This window comes from Trachinotus anak, unplaced genomic scaffold (assembly GCF_046630095.1).
Source record: "Trachinotus anak isolate AG129_WGS33_773 ecotype Australia unplaced genomic scaffold, CSIRO_AGI_Tana_v1 ptg000032l, whole genome shotgun sequence".
In the NCBI taxonomy this organism is placed as follows: domain Eukaryota; kingdom Metazoa; phylum Chordata; class Actinopteri; order Carangiformes; family Carangidae; genus Trachinotus; species Trachinotus anak.
The window spans coordinates 5742456-5759773 of record NW_027273883.1 but is presented as its reverse complement, the minus strand read 5'-3'; the positions used below and the strand labels follow the sequence as shown (position 1 = coordinate 5759773).

General features: G+C 42.1%; 1 protein-coding gene across 2 annotated transcripts in view; it reads right to left on the bottom strand.

The window, feature by feature from the left end:
- scap (SREBF chaperone) overlaps positions 1-17318 on the bottom strand; it is a 35548-nt gene that overhangs the window by 7047 nt on the left and 11183 nt on the right. For both annotated transcript variants that reach the window (XM_071470523.1, XM_071470521.1), the window contains exons 3-16: positions 16929-17049; positions 16330-16487; positions 14925-15145; positions 13506-13611; positions 12784-12956; positions 11789-11915; positions 9160-9272; positions 8823-8917; positions 8366-8464; positions 7162-7374; positions 6629-7014; positions 5833-5982; positions 848-1049; positions 150-265 (exon numbers count right to left, since the gene is read on the bottom strand). In XM_071470523.1, coding sequence (XP_071326624.1) covers positions 150-265; positions 848-1049; positions 5833-5982; positions 6629-7014; positions 7162-7374; positions 8366-8464; positions 8823-8917; positions 9160-9272; positions 11789-11915; positions 12784-12956; positions 13506-13611; positions 14925-15145; positions 16330-16487; positions 16929-17049 — 2280 coding nt within the window. The remainder of the gene's footprint in view (positions 1-149; positions 266-847; positions 1050-5832; positions 5983-6628; positions 7015-7161; positions 7375-8365; positions 8465-8822; positions 8918-9159; positions 9273-11788; positions 11916-12783; positions 12957-13505; positions 13612-14924; positions 15146-16329; positions 16488-16928; positions 17050-17318) is intronic.

Genomic DNA, 17318 nt, shown 5'->3' with positions numbered 1-17318 from the left:
GTCTGATATTATTCATCAGCAACATATGTCAACAGTGTCACCATCACATCCTTTACCCACAGGAGACACTGGTTTACTTTTTTTTTGCTTTGCTTAACAATAGAGGTTTGAAAGGGTTTGCTAAACTATGGACAGACTGTGAGTCTCACCCGTGGTTTGGGATGACGGTCAAACAGTCCCCAGTCTGGGCGTCCCACACACGGATCTGTCCGGCCAGGCAGCAGCTCGCCAGTAGCATCCCATCACTGGCCAAACACTCGATATCCTGCAGGACAGAAAGAACCAGCTTCAACCAAAACTGACTTGATCTGATGAAAATAAAAACATCGTTACTATCATGAAATGTCAACCTACATTTGATAATTCTTTTGTTTAGTGCCAGCAGCCTGTGACTCGTTCTACTGTATTTATGAGAAACTGACAGTTTTTTCTCTGCTTTATTTTGAAATCAGTCGCTCAGCGAACTCCTGTTGTTTTTGTTGTTGTTCTTCCAAAATGACTCCTCTGGTGAAATGCTCAGATGTACAGGAAGTTTGCCTCAGAATAATTAAATACAAAGAGATGTTTGTCAGCCTACTGATTGGAAATAGATTAACCCAGAGGATTAACACAAGGTGATACTTGTCATCTGGAGCACTGCTTTTTTCCTGACTTTGTTTTTGGAAAATAGACGAAAGAGATTTTCAAATTTTCAGATTGTCTTTTCAAAGTCTAAAATTTTCTAATTCTGTTCATAGAAGCTTTAAATCAGCCAAAGTCTCCACTTATGGTTGTCTGGTGGTCAACAGCTGTGTACAAACCCTTGTGACCAGTCTAATCTATGTGTGTGGTGTGTTTCCATTCTCACCATACTGTGGCCCCTCAAAAGCAGCGGTGAGATCTCGCTGACAGGTGGTGAGTAGCCGTAATCGTCGCAGGGCAGGTCCCCTCGGCGCCGGCGCCCGTGGGCTACGCCGTTCTGTCCGTAGTTACGTGGGCAGAGAACGCGGTAGAGACAGAAGAGGAGCAGAACCAGCAGGACGCCGGCCGCCAGGCCCAGAGCTGCCACCCTGGACGGGAAGAGGAGGCAAATAAGAACTTACCCTTGTATCAAATTAAAGTTTGTTTCCTGCAGCATCAACATTTATACCATGATACACATTTACACAACCAGTTCCAGCATTTCACCCCATGACAATAACTAATAATAATAATAATAATATGCACACACTCTATCTTCACTCTCACATCTCTACACCCAGGCTGTTAGATGTTGAACACAGATCAATAATCTTGTTGAAGAGAAAACATCACTCCCCACCCGGGTATACTGTTCACAACTATTCTGAGCTTTGAGACAAACTTGAATATGTGTCATAAACATTCAGTCTGTATGTGAGATACATTTCAAACAAGTGAAAAACTCTTAGTGACAGCAAAATGAGCAGTGACCGCTCGGAGCATTGCACAGCACCCTGTAATCGACTGCTTTACTATGTGCAGAGGAATGTGGCGTAACTGTGAGGACGAAACCTGCCAGAGGTGTGTGACCCGCTCTGCCTGAAATACCAGTCCATAAAAACTCCAGGCTGCAAGGACCCGATGTTAAGATCTGTGTCATTCAGTGATGCCTTCAGATGGAGAGTCGTTTTTTCTTCTTGTTTTTAACTTTATTTTGGTTTGGCCTTTATTAGACACTTGACTTGAACTGCAGCCTTATGGGCCATGTAACAGGCAACCACACTTAATTAGTATTAGCCAAAATAAATAAGTATTACTCATTTATTTGCACTCACAAAGCTCAATTATAAATGACTCAAGCTTTGTAAATTAATAAATAAATAATATAAATAATAAATTAATGGACTCAGGAAAAGCTCATTCATTAGGCAGTTTTAGTAAATGGTCAACTCCAGATCCTTTTCCCAGAGGAAAACAAATGTATCTGCTCTTCTAGACATAATTTTATTTCTGTTAAATGATGTGGAAACAAGTGAACATGAGTTCCAAAGCACTTCACCTGCAACAGCAGTACTTTTTTGACCACTTGGTAGCAGTAGAGACAAGCTGCGAAGACAACACTATCATATCATCACCTTTTTTAGCCTGTGATCAAACACTTGTTTATTTACACTTCCAGCAGTTAGAGATCCTTCCTCTGGAGTCATTTAAGTCCAGTGTTCGCTGTGTTTTTGGCTCCATCTTGGTCTCCATGTTGTGCTCAGACCAGTTCATTCTTGACTCCAGAGGGAAGCAAATCTGATCTTGGCAGCGGCTGTCGAGCTGCAGCACGTACACAGAGACCGAAATCTGATTCAAAGTCAGCGACTGGAAATGTTCTGTGCACATCTGACCACAGTGCCACACACAGCTTTGAGTTCCAACAATGTGGAGGGTTGATTTCTTTCCTGTTACATATTTATGTTACTGACAAATACACAAGGCAGCACGCAGTGTCCCTTTAGTGTGTAAGAGGCTGCAGCCTGTTTGTGTACATGTTTGTTGCAATATTTACAGTGACAGTGAGTTGCATCTGTTTAGACCGGGAGCAGCCAGAACCTGTCTGTCTGCTACTCCCTCTGATGGGAAAGCTTGTTTCTGTATTGATTACAGAAACTACACAATGTCCTCTAAACACGTTAGAAGCAAAGGCCACTGGTCAGTATCTCCCTCAGCTTTAAACGTGTGTTTGTGGTCCACCCTCCACCAATGTAAACACATGCACATCGCAGAGTAGAGGAGGCAGGAAGGAAGACTGAAAAACTACATGATGAGAAAAAAAAACAGTCCTGCAACCAAAGATTATTTTCTTTACTGATTTTAGTGATAAATCATTTGGTCTATAAATCTGACCAGAATTCCTCTGTGTCTTTGAAATGAAACAGAGCAGAATAAAGTTCTGCAAAACACAACTCTGCATTAAAAGTGGCAGTAAAATGTAGGACACTTACTGTGCTTTACACTGAAACTGATGAATAAATTATGTTTTATATAACTCTGGGCAATTTGTTTAAAGTTTGTTCAAAGTTGTTGTTGTTTTCAACCACTGGAACCTAAATCTTTATCAGCTCAAGGACCAAAAACATCACAACCTTCACACCTCTAGTTAAACTGTCTTCACTGTGGCAGTGAGAAACTGGAACAAGATGTAATAAAACGAGATGTGATTGATTTTAGTGAACTGCAGCAACTGTTTAGTAATTAATCTGCCAATTATTTCTTGATTAATCAATTAGTTTGTTCATAAAGTATCAGACTATAGTAAGAAAAAAAAAAGGCAGTAATCAGTTCAGTTCAGTTTGGCATCATGTACATCAAAGAAATAAATCAAATCCTCACATCTGAGAGATTTTGACAGGAAGCAGAAAATATTTGGCATCAAAACTGTTGCCAGTTTGTTGATTGACCCCTAAATTATTATATAATTGCTGCAGCCCCACTTGATATTTGTATTTCAGTCTGATACAATTTTCAGCCAGAAGCAAAACACAATCCTCCAGCACCTTCTGCATGAGGAGCCATCAGGAGAGGATATGATGCTGTGGTTTTATTAACTGGTTTCTCAGGTAGAAGAGAAATGCACCGTTTCTGCTCTTAGATCTGAAGCTCATTGTTTGGAATCCAAATCAATTTCCATTTCACTGTAAAAGAACTTGGGACCTGCCTGAACTACTCCAGGCTCAGCTGAAGATTGTTTTTTTTCTCTTTGCATTCAACAAGAACAATCTTTCCTACACATCTAAACCTGCATCTCTGACGGTGTTGCAACCTGCTCTGAACCCGGTCTTAACAGCGTGTTCGCCTTTATCACGCTGGCCTTCTCTCCATCTCAGGGTCATCAAAACAAGCCATAAACTCAGCTGCTGCTTCCCCGCTGTGAAGGTCACGACCCTGACCCAGCTTCAGCTGATAACCTTCGTATCTACTGTCCAAAGATGAAACGAAGATCTCAGCCTTCCACTTGGCAGTCAGGGTGACAACACGCTGCCTTACACAACACGGCACTGAAGGCTAAACTCCCGACCCTGACTGATGTGTTATAAATGGTGTGTCAGCAGAAAAGGAGATTGGACCTTAAAAACATAAACGACAAAGTGTGTGAAATAATTTATGTGACAAATGAATTTCCCTCCAAGATAAGCAGAGGATGATCTTTCCTTCAGGCTTCCAAAACAGATACCGATCATTAATCTTATGTAAAACTTTCACTCTCAGATTATTGTTTGCCATAAAATTTGCCCTTGACATAACAAACATCAGCCTTTCATCCTCTGCTGGAGGATGGTGTGATTCCTGCGCTGCCTTTAATATTTTTTAGACTGAGCATTTTTAATGTTTCATGATATAAAAAAATGTTAGGGTTAGGGTTAGGGTTAGATTTTACATAGAGTTTACATACTTCATTTTCAAATGTGTCAACATCTAAATAAGCATAGATATAAAAAAAAAAAAGATTAAATATGCAGTTATAATGCAGAAAAGACTGGAGCTGACAGCTCAGGTTTACCAATTGTCACAGTTACGCAACACACTTTTCCAGCATCAAAGTTTTCCAGATGTGCAGCAGACAGAAATAACAACAATTATAGTAGTGACAGAAAGAGTTGTCACTATAAACAGAGGTAGAAAAAAAAGGCCAGTAAAGTAAAGTGAAGTAAAATTAGATTTTAAAGTGGAAACGTGTAAAACTGTCAAATGCTGTGAAGTTCAAGAAAGATCTCGAAACAAATATTTCAATGTTCTGGTAACGTTCAGAGACGATACAGGTCAAACCATCTCCCTCTCTGGCGTTTCATCACAGCTCAACGATGTCTTCACAGCAACCAGTCGGCCTGGTACAGTCAGCGAGAGTCAATATTGCTGAAGGCACAAATAACAAGAGCCCTCCCTTTCTTTGTCTCTATATTTACCTTAGATAAGATAATGACTCCGGTGACACTTGACACAGTGACACTTCATGCATCCCTCCCTAAAACATGCACCTGGTCAGAGACGGCCTTCGATCAGTGCTAGTTACAACCGTGAGAGCTCCACATGACCTTGGACTCTACTTTACTTTACTGTTCCAGCTCTGAAGGACTTGCTGCAGAACGGACTTCAACAAGGGTTTCAATGTCCACTGGGCAATCAGTTCAGTGACACCCTGGTGGAAAGACCCAAAGCCAGACAGCTTTAAATTCTGTTCTGTTTTACTGTTGTACTCCATGGGAGAGGAGAGTGACATCATGATCATCCATGTCTTAGCCTTTCTTCTAAATGACATTCAAGAGTTCAACTGCTAGCTTAGACCTACTGTGTAGTACGCTAACATATTGTGTTGACTTACAAGATCACAGTCGACTGGAGGATGTGGATTTTTACCTGTTTTGTCAGAATAAACAGACATCGCCTCAACAATATCTTGGTCTTGGCCTCTTCATCGAAACACGATGCACACAGCCATCCAATAGCTGAATGGTTAGGGTGCGTACCACATTAGCACAAATGCTCTTAGCGGGCGAGTCGCCGGTTCAACTCCCAGCCGGCTCAACTCCCAGCCGGCTCGACTCTTTCCTGCATGTCATTCCCCCTCTCTCTGCCCTGTCCTGTCAGTCTCCACTGTCCTTTCAAATAAAGGCACAAAAGCCCAAAAATATATCTAATATATACCCCAAAAAAACCAATACACACGCTAGACACTAACCGGTTACACAAGAAACCACAGCTTGAAGGGTTATTTTGGAAATATGATGCTATGACTGATATTTCCCTCCTTCCTTCCCACCACACTGCTCTTAAGCCCAGTTTTTATACTCATGTGGAAGTTTTGAGTACTGAATGTGTGTGTGTGTGTGTGTGTGTTGGAGCACTCACTTGTACAGGGTGAGGTCAGTCTGTAGATCTGCAGAGACTTTGGGAATGGGTGGTGGAGGATGCCTTGTGTCCTGAGGGTGACGTGTCTCGATGGCCTCCTGGGGGCTCAGGTGAACGGTGACGGGGATGACAGGCAGGATGCTGATGTACCTGAGGATGGACAGACAGTAACAGAGAGATTATAATAAAACCTGACAGAAGCTTTCTGGCCAAAGCACAGAGACTTGTTGACAAGGTTAATTGTTGAGGTGTAACAGATGAAATATTGTATCAAAGAGCTGTCGGAATTCACTGATTATGCCCAGAGTGCAGCATCTTAGGCTAGTTGGGTCATGTTTGTGATTTCTATTACTGCACAGCCTGAGAACAAAATCAACTGTTATACTGTGTCGGTCTGAGTTTCTATCAAAAGGTGAAGCTGTAAGATCTTCCTGCTTGAGAATGATGCAGAAGACATTCGATGGAATAGTGCAGCCTTGAGTTTGAAGATTTAACTGTGTGTACACATCGCAAAGTTTCAATTAACAGCTGGAATAACGTGAGACGTAATGTAAAAGATAAAAACAATGGATTTTTCCAACATTAAAGTGACTCCATGGAAAATAAAAGAGGTGTTACTTACATAAAACCAGATGTTAAATCTCTTTTTTAGATAAAACTGGATTTTATGGAATTGGTAAAAGGAGGAAGCAAAACATTTTGTAAATGAGCTTTGTCTGCTCAGTTATTCATCAATTACTTGTCAGTTTAAACAGACTCAGTGGGATAAATGAAAACACCTCTCTGCACCTCTCACCTCTTTGCTAAGGTGATGTTGTAGTAGCTGAAGAGTGATGGCCAGTGCCTGAAGGACAGTCTCCTCCAGCCCTCCTCGTCCTCTGAGCCCCAACTGATCTGAGGCACCGCAGGCGGGGCCTGGGCGAGGGGCCCTGACCTGGCTGAGCCATGGTGGCCCTGTGATTGGTTCTCGGGTAAGGGAGTTGGATCTGGTGCAGGGTGGATACTGAGGGTGCTGGTAGGATCTCCACCACGGAAGACGGGGGCCACACCCAGGTGAGGAGGCAGGCCACCCCCTCCAGGATCTCCCAGAGGGCTTTGCTCAGATACCTGCGCAGCCAGGTAGGTGCGGATCCCGGCTGGGTCAGTATAGACGAGGATGCCGATCCAGATCACTGTGCCGGCCTGGGAAAAAAGCGAATGAATGTCAACGATCAGTCAGTCAGTAACACAACGAGTCCAGACTCACAAAGCTCAGGAGCAGCACAAGGCACACAACAGTGTAACACAAATGACAGACATTTACAATCAGCTTTGAATCCATCCTCTCACCATGATGATCCGCTGAGCCAGCCGCGTGCGAGCCAGGAAGTACACCACACGCAGCCTCTTGGGGAGCCTCAGGTTCCTGAAGGCCGGGGTCTGCAGGGTGATCGTGTGGGGGGAGGGTCGCGGCGGAGGGGGGACCTCGCGTGGACGCAGTGGGCCCGGCTTGGGTGGAGGCAGCCCTGCTTCGGCCGGCAGGCGGCGGTTCAAGTCAGCCAGCTGGAGGAGAATGAGGTGGTTTAGACTGACTGCTTTTTAAAAAAAACTTTTTACTCAAATTTATGAAGATCTGAGGTCAAACAGTGGGCGGAGTTTGAATCCTGCCAAAAACAACACCAGCTGATCTTTACTGAGTTTCCCCTCTTCTCTGTCGGAAAGTGTACAACCGAAACGATGAAACAATGGTCAGTTGTTTGAACAATTCATCGATTATCAAGCAAAAATGCTAAATATTCTCTGGTTCCAGCTTCTGCAACGTGAGCACTTGCTACTTTCCAGTGTTTTATATCACTGGAGTTGAATGAGTTGGAAAAAATAAGCAGTTTAAAGACATAATCATGGGCTCTGGTAAACTGTGTTGGACATTATTCATTATTTTCTGACAATCTAAAGGATAAACAATTAGAAAAAACAAAATCTAAATCAACATATCAATCAATAATGAAAACAGTCATTAGGTACAGACATGTTAATCACATATTTTACATAAGCCACTAATTAATAGGATTAAGGGTTTATAACCCCTTAATGTATTTTTCGTGTATGTAAAAGTATGGGTTTCTGGCACTAATGCTCATTTAGCGAGGCACTGAGCTAAACACCAGTGAAAGGTTTCAGTATGTGTGAGACAGGAAAAAGGAGTAACAGTGGATCAGTAAGAGGTTTTAAATGAGAACTGCACATGTGGGAACACAGTAATCTGAAAACTATGTGGTGAATGTATGTGGGCCTGTGACCGGCACCTGACCTCCTGTACGTCCTGTATCGGCTCATGAGAAAGGCTGTGTGTGTGTTTGTGTGTGTGTGTGTGTGTGTGTGTGTGTGTATCTCAGCCCCGCTTGCTTTCATGTCATCTTTGTGTTCGGGTTTCAGATATTTTTCTTTGATTGTCACACTGATCCCTCAAGAATAATTACAAAGCCAGATGTGTAAATGAGTGTGTGCGTGCGTGTGTGTGTGTGTGTGTGTGTGTGTGTATATGAGTTCTTACCTCCATGCGGCGGATGTCTATAGATAGTACTGTGGTGAAGAAGAACATCTGCAGGAAGAAGTCAGACACCAGCCCCACGACAGCGAACAAACAGAACTCCTGCAAAAACACAGAAACCATCACACCTCTGCACATCACATCACATGTAAGCGCAGTGGTGTGATGACTGGCTAGCTTGACACTGCTGCTCATTTTTAAAATCCCTGGGGCTTGCATCTTAAAATGAGCAAAGCAGTAGCTTGCTGCTAACAGTTCATGATAAAATTGGATTGAGAGAACTTCATATATATTCATCTTTTTAAGTAGGTCACACAAATCCTAGTGGGAAAAGGAGACGTGTTTTCATGTTCTCATAGTTTCCCTATTGTTTTCAAGCTGCATATTTGTATTGATTTTCTGTCCCACTGTTATTTCCTATTCTTTGTCTCTGCTGATGGAACAGTTCCGTTTCCATTACCTGGATAGCTGGCACCAGAGTGAAATATCCAATGAGGATGATGCACAGTTCAGTGGCCATGTTCTTCATGATAGACCAGCTCTCATTACTGAGGCCTGCAGGAAGACAGAGCAAAATTTCAAAAACAGAGGAGACACTCAATATGCCAGTTTATGCAGCAGGATATTCCAAAAGCTAAGTGAGCTCAGTTCACCAGCCTTTGATTTGTCAGGACAGAACAGGATAACTCTTTGGTGATTTGTAGAATAGACAGACGTTCAGATGAATCAGCATTTTTTTCAGCACATGTTTTAACTGTATCTGAAACAAACAAAGTCAACACACACTCTGTCCTCACCCTGAGCAATGCGGAGTTTGACCTCGAGGTCGACAGGTGTGGAGACCACGGACTTCGTGAGGACCAAGACATTCTCCAGGCCGATCACCACCACCAGGTAGGGAAAAATCTCCCTGCAGAAAGAGACAGAAACAGCTACAACTTCAGAACTAAACTGGAAAACAGCAGGACACATGTCTGAGAGTCAGTTTGCATAAACTACACACACGATCTCATTTCTAGGCAAAATTTCCCTTTGCCACATTAGCATGTTTTTGAAGCTCTGTCTGCACTCAAAGGTAGCGGAAGCTTTAGCTCCCAGATCATTAACATAACACCAAACAACAAACACAGAGTGCAAAGGTTGAAGCTGAGTCTCCCTGAAGTGGTTGTGAAGAGTCACTTTTTTTAGCAAACAATGGAATAAGAAACAATATTTTCAAAGAACTAAAATTTCTCTCAAAATTGTACCAGTATTAATAAACTTTTAATACTAATTCTGAAAATCCATGCATTATAAAAATCCAGCTCTCACCTAATGTCTTCTAGGTTTGATTAACATGAGGAAATTATATTTCAGGCGCTGGATTTTTGATACAAACAAAAGAGGAACACAATTTATTTATTGGGGGAAAAATGACAGTAGACATGAATCAAATTTGTCACTGCCCAACCTTAGTTTTAGGGTCACGTTTATAAGATTTCAAATAAATATCTATCTCACCCACAATGACACAATGGCTGTTCATTTCACCAGGGACTGTGCTGTTTCTGAATAGGAACTGTGTGACCATCAGTATGGTCATTTACAGTAAAGTGAATTATGTCGCTTATAAGTCAGAGTAACAGTGAATATGACTCAGGACCAAACTACACCAGCAATAAAAAAAAATTATAATTATAAAATGATAATTTACAATTCATTATTATAATTCTTTATCAATATTTGGTATTTGTCTGCTGGGAAAGTCCCTGTGATGAAGTGTAGAGGGAGATTAGTCAGAGTAGAGATAAGCTTGTGCTATAGAAGTAAGTGTATAACTGGGTCACGGAGGAGTCAACAGCTCTGCTTGTTACATCAGACCTATCTCACACACACACACACACACACACACACACACAATCTCAGCAGCCCTGGGTGTGGAGTGAGCCATGAGAGGACAGGATGTGAAGTTTGCATGGAAAGCTTGGTTGTGTCAGCCTTGGTGTGTGTTTATGCAAACACACAAAGTACAAGCACAGCCCACAGCGGACTCGCGTGGATCTTGGTCAGTGGTTGGACAACAGTGTGCTGTTATCACGCCACGATGTCTGCTTTCTAATAGTCCTCAAATGATTGGACGACCATTAAATGTCAACATCACTATATCCCCGCCCCCTTGCATTGCCCCACCCACGTCCACACCCCCATTCCTTCTTTTTCCTCCACACTGACCCACCTGACTTTTAGCCAAGTTGCTGTAAATATTAACACAAATCCATTTAAGTCAATGCAGAGGAAATGGGAAATCAATAAGCTGGTGTGTGTTAGTGTTGGTGGACCTGTCCTGGCCCTTCTGTGAACGAGATAAGAGATAATGGTGAAACAGTAACGGCCTGTGGGGGATGTAAATATTAACAGACACATTGTCAGTGAATGTCAGTGAGGACATAATGAGGACGACACAACAGCAGCAGAAACTCTTCCAACTGTGACCCAGAGGCTAAATTCATTTATTTTTATTTATTTATTTCTTCCTCCAACTTCCCATAAATAAGTTGGAGATGAGTGGTCCTGATGAGCAGTTGGATTTCAGTGACAGTCTGTCTTGATAAAATGTCTTCACAAATACCACACAAGTTGTAAGATACATGTCGACATGTTTCATTAACCGCCATGCTAGCAACAAAGAGGTGCTTTGAACTGAATCCTGATGTCAGAGCGCTAACTTGCTCACAATGACGATGCTAATGTGTTGCTGTATAGCAGACACAATGTGCATCTTGTTCACCATCTGACTTTACTTCAGCATGTTAGCATTTTTATATTTGCTCATTAGCACTAAACTCAGAGTACAGCTGAGCCTGATGGAAATAAGTTTGATCATAAACCAAAATATTGGGCAAATTAAGATTTTAACCTGATGCTAAATGAAAAGTCAGTCATAGGATTCATCCTCTGGGCATCATGAATATCTGCACCTCACAACATATCACTCAAACCAAAATGTTGTCAACCTCCTGGTGGCACAAGAGAAAAGTCGGGGGATCATGAAAGTCACTAATGTTCATCCTCTTGGATGCACAGAATTTCATGCTAATCCATCCAGCTGAGATGCTTCAGTGGTGGACGGATAGACTGAGACTGCCATCCACAAAGCTGCACTGCTAGCGTGGCTGCTAGCATGGCTCTGTGAATGGGAAACATGTTCAAACATGTTGCAACTAAATACGTCATTACTGTCTCTGATTTCTTGATGTCCTGCTTTTGAGAGGATAAAAACTAAAACCTAAGAAAAAAAAAAAGAAAAAAAAAATGTGTTGCCAAAAAATAAAATCAAACAAACAAATTCTCAATATTTATCTCTGTGGCTCTCCTTCAAAAGTTTTTGAAGTTTAGTGCAGACGGACAGACAAACATTACGATGCAGAAAAAACTGGGCATTCCTACCCTCCATTGAGTGTGGGTGTCAGTCCAAACAGCGTACACAGTCCAACAGACATGAGCAGAGAGCTGAGGACTGTGACCACAGCAGCCAGAGCCAGGCCCCACTTAGACTTCACCATGTCAATCTTACCTGCAGGGAGCAGAGGACCTGAGTTAAGGGCAGGACACTGAAACTCTACACACAACTGTTACATTAACTATTGTAAGTATTCATGTATTTAACACCTCAGTCGTGGGGACAGATGTACTCCCAACAAATCCCTCAAATGTTGATCCTGCCAATGTGGCTTTTTTTAAAGAGACTAATTCACCATTAAATACATCAAAATATTTTAAGACTTTATTACCTTCAGAAATCCTGTATTGGCCAAAAATGCTAAGAGGGTTTTGCATTCACATATTAATTCTGAAAATCCCTGCAGTGCGAGAGTATAGCTACACAATGTTCTTTACAACTGGTTAGCATAAAGGGAGCATAATTTAGAGCTATACAAGTAAAAAAGAAAAATAAATATTCTATAAAATGTAAAAAATCTAAATTAAGTTAAAATTAAATGAAAAAAACAAGAAATTTTGGGTTAATTTTGATAGTTGATAGTCAAGGAAAAAATGCCTTCTGCAAGGTGCCAAATGTGAATTAACTAATCAGCTTGAGTGGGAACATTCATTTTGTGTACTTGTAGTATGTGTGTGTTTGTTCCCTGTACTAATGTTTGTACTGGCAAGTTGCTGAGGTGTTAGCTGAGAGCATTCTTGCAGCGGTGTACAATGTTCCTACATGAGGATTATCCCTGCACCAGACAGGAACAACCTTGGCATACAAGCACACATGCACATACAAAGGTGCAGCAGCCATGAGTCGTTGGCACCTTTTGATGATTAAGCAATGTGAGTTGTGCAAAGAAGGAAAAAAAGAAAGAAAGAAAGAAGTTAAAGAGTCAATGGTGGAACAAGACACACAGAGCAGACGGGACAGACAGACAGGGAGTCGGACTTACGTGTGGAGAAGTAGATGTAGGCGAAAAGGATGATGTAGGTGGTGACGAGGGGGATGAGCTCAGCGATGCCGATCTCCTCCTTGAAGTGGACGTGAACCATGTGGTCGTCTCTCAGGCTGCAGTTTGCTGACGGGTGGAGCTGCTTCAGACGCGCCCGCAGGCTGCTCAGGAACCTGGACACACACATACCTCAAGATCAGAGATCATCATCATGATCACCATCATCATCATCATCACCATCAGCAGCAGCAGCAGCCGCACTGCAGATCCAGCCCACTCAGACCAAATTACCTTTAAATTTATGCCTGTCAAAAACAGTTTTTTCTCAGTTGGCAAAAGAAGAGACTTCTGTTAAACCTCACATCATGGTTCATAGTCTATAATGCAGGGAGAAGAGGCTAAAAAAAGCCCCCCAAGTTGTCTCAATAACGCTTGTTAAACTAATGCCTTGAAATCTATATGCTACACAAGTCATAATAAGCACACAGCCACAATAAATGCAGCTTCAGAAGAAAAACAAACCAGCTTGAGGCATGAAAAAGGAAACTGCCTGATTCACACTTGGCCCTGAATGAAATGTAATTACAACAAGGCATTTGTCACAGCAGAATTTGCATGAAGACCGTTTCCTTTACACTGTGACAGAAAGAAAAAATGACTCTGTCATTCTCTTTCTATTACAACTCACTTGAACCTACAGTTGTGTTGCATGTGTAACTCACTTTGCATCGTAGCTGGACAACACAACAGTGATTGTGTACGTCACCACCCTCTTCCTGTTATAATGACTGACGCCTGTGTACTTTCCAGGGACACCAAACAGCAGATCTGAAACACACACACACAAACACACAACATTATAAATTCTCAAACACACACACACACACAGCAGCGTGTAACAATTTTCTGTTATTTGTTCATCCATTAGTCAAATACCGGTGATGTTATTACAATCATTAGTTATTACTTATGTAAAACCTGATAAACAGCAGCCAGCAGTGAAGTTTGCCTCAGGTGCAGGTGACCACTGTTATTTTAGAGAGCTTGTAATCTCTGCTGATATCAGGTCACCTGTAAAAATGTTCAACTAACACATATGTATATTGTCTCAATTTCATGTTACTGGGTACCCTGCGGAGGCTGGGGCTGCTGGGGTATACTTTACAGCTTTCCCATGGTAGTGTGACCGACCTTCCATCAGCTCAGTGTGAACAAGCCTATCAGTCTGACTGTATCTGGCAGCCAAGCTGTCCCTGACTCCAGCTCCAGAATAAGCCTCCCACCTGTAAATCGCTTGAGCTGGAGGCTGAGGCAGAATGCTGAGCTGGCTTTGAGCAGCCATGGACACTGATTTGGTTCACTATGTCAGTGGGTAAAGTTTTAAGGGAATTCAATAAGTTCCCAAGGAACAAAACTGCATGTTGTCTTTCAACATAAAAGCCTCTTAGTTTGCTGATACCACTAATCTCCCACTCACTAGCTCCCTATTACTCCTGCTGAACGATGGCAGGCTCCTTCCAACGAGGCAGTCGAGAGAATAAAGGACTAAACTCCACTTCTGATATTTCTGAGACTTGCTGCCTCTACCAGATGATAAAACGCCTACAGTTCAGGCTGCTGGATTTGGTGGGTAATCTCATGGCACGAGACAGGAAGCGAGCTAAATCGGAGGAGTCTGACTGTCTAGAAATGAAAAACCTCAGTGTCAAAACTAAGTCTCAAAAGCTATTGGAATAGTCTAACAACAACAAATGTATTGTTCTAGTTAATGATGTTTACCTGCACTACATCAGGAGTTCAAATAGGTTAATCATTTAGATATATTTTCCATATTATACACTCTGTAAAGGTATGTCATTGGAGCATTTGCCAGGTCATGAATACACATCAACTAAAGCTTCATCATCAATTTAAGAACAAATTCACAAAGAAAAACACCAGGAGGATAAAGGGAAGTGAAAGAAACGTGGTCTCATATAAAAAAAAATGGAATATGTCAACTTTACTTTTCTTTACTTTAAAATTTAAAGTCCTCAGTGTTTAAAACTAAATATCCGAGAAAAATGCTTCATTTTGTGCGTTAGCATGTGTGCAGGCTGTCCATCCACCTGTCCATGTGAGTCCTCCTCCTCCCTACCTACCCCGCAGTGTGGCCGAGGTGTGCAGGCCTTTGGGTTCATGTTTCTGGATGGTCTTGAGGAGGTCGGAGTCCGAGTCGAACAGCTCCCGCTGGTTCTGCCAGTAGTTGCCGGGAGAGACGAGCAGGCAGCCGTGCTCTGGAAGCACCGACTGCATGCGACGTAACCCTGGAAACAGGTCTGTCACCTGGAGACATAACGTCTCCAGACTGCGAACCCCGGAGCTGACAGAGGAGAGACACAGGGGAGACAGAGGTGCGGAAGAGAGAGGAGGAGGAGGAGTGATTTAAAAAAGCTCACAAATAACAAAAGCTCGTCCAGTATCTATTATCTGAGCAGAGAACATTAATATATTAATTATCTTTTAATCCTAATGCATAATTTAAGGATAATTAGACAAGGGAAGGACCATGATATTAATCTGACTCTTGGGAAACGCTGTTAGATGTGAACAGCCTTCAGCAGGATCAGCTGCTCTCTACAACTTTCCAGTAGAACAACAAGGTGTCCCACACATCAGCTTCATGTCAGCGCTCGGTTCAGCACAGTGCAGCTGTCAAACACAGCACGTGCTCGACAGAGTCACAGACCTCAGAGTTTACAACAGATCAATGTTTGCTGGAAGACCAGCTTTGTTCTTAATAACTCGGGGTCATGGATGTTTTTCTTCCCTTCCCCCCCCACACACCAAAGGCAAAATAGTTTTGGGTTCATGAGTTCACTTTGAACTGCGTTATGTGTTGGAGGACAGACACCAATGGAAACATTACAAACAACACTGTTAAAGGAACAGGAGACAAAGTTTCAATACTGAGTTTGTTTTTACTACCAATATAGGTTCAAACATTTTAAAACGTGATTTTTTTTTTGGTCAAGAAGAAAAAAAAAGTGAGGATCTGCAGTTTCTCTCATTTGTATATATTTCAGATAGACAGCTTTGAGGAACTGAAATGACCATGTTAATCCGTAGTGTTTAGGATTTATCAAAAAAATAATCAGCAGATTAATGGTGGGGGATTTAATTCATAACGCAGAATTGTAAATATATGATTTGTCATCTACAGTGAATTAAATTTACCTCTACTCTACTAACTTACTAGTTACTTTTTATAAATAAAACATGAAGTTGTCAAATTTAGTTCTACATTGACAACATTTATACACTGCTTACAAATTGAGTAATAATATACATTTCCATTATAGTAATATCCATTTCTCAAACATTTCCTTTAGATAGTTAGTGAATTCTGCTGATAATACTTATGTACTTTTACTCAAATACGTAGGATTTTAATGCAGTACTTGTAATATTTTCTAATTGTGGTATTATAGGATTTACTTAAGAGCTCCGCACTTCTTCCACTGGTCATCTACCACCGTGTGTGAGAGTGTGTGTGTGTGTGTCTACCTGTCAGAGTGGACGTGGTTACGGATCTCCTCCAGCAGGCTAAAGACTCGACCCAGCGGCGACCGAAACATGTCCACTGGCACCAGGGTGCTGTCCCATGGAGACACTGCTGCCTTCACCAACACCTGCTGGATGTAGGCGACCGGAGGACCCCGGTACTACAGCACGCACACACACACACACACACACAGAGACACACACACAGGTTACATATTGAGACGCAACATAGAATTGTTTTAGTCTACTGAACCTGCTGCATCAGCAGGTAAGCTGATTCTATATTTCTTCTATAATCTCCTCCTGCCTCAAAGGCAGTAAAATTAAAAACTACCTCTGACAGTTACATGAGCCATTCCTTCGTGTTTGCCTTCAGCTTTCATTCTGCATCTGAGAACCCGTTTTCAACACTCAGAGTGAGGAGAATTTTACTTTACAGACGTCCCTTTAGGGTCCAGATTCAGGTTTGAGATTAGAGCACGTTTTAGGAAGAGGATCAGGGTTCAAGGTTAAAGAACGAACACAGTCAAGGGACAAAAATGATGTTTGGACACTTGAAATACTGGGATGTGTATAAACGCGTGAGATTTCTCTTCTCCTACCCAGTCGGGCCGTTCTCCAAAGTCTCCCTGAGGCTCATGGGAAGGGACGCTGTAGTCTCGCACCCCTGTGGTGAACTCCACAGGACCTGTCCCAGGCAGGGGAAGCCTCAATAACGGATAGCTGAAAGAAAGAGAAAGAGAGGGAGAGGGGCAGGGGGTTATGAAACACGTGTGAGAATGACTGAACATGTCAACATGTTTTCAACAACATTTCAGGGAAATTCAGTTCAACCTGTGTTTAAGCAACGACATCCGACAATGTTCAGACAACCTTGCACATCACTGCAGTATTATACAGCTATTTAAACTGCAATAAAGGATTATTTCCAATAGAAATACACATATTATAATTATTGATTGATAACATTGTTTTCAGCTGACAAGCTGAAT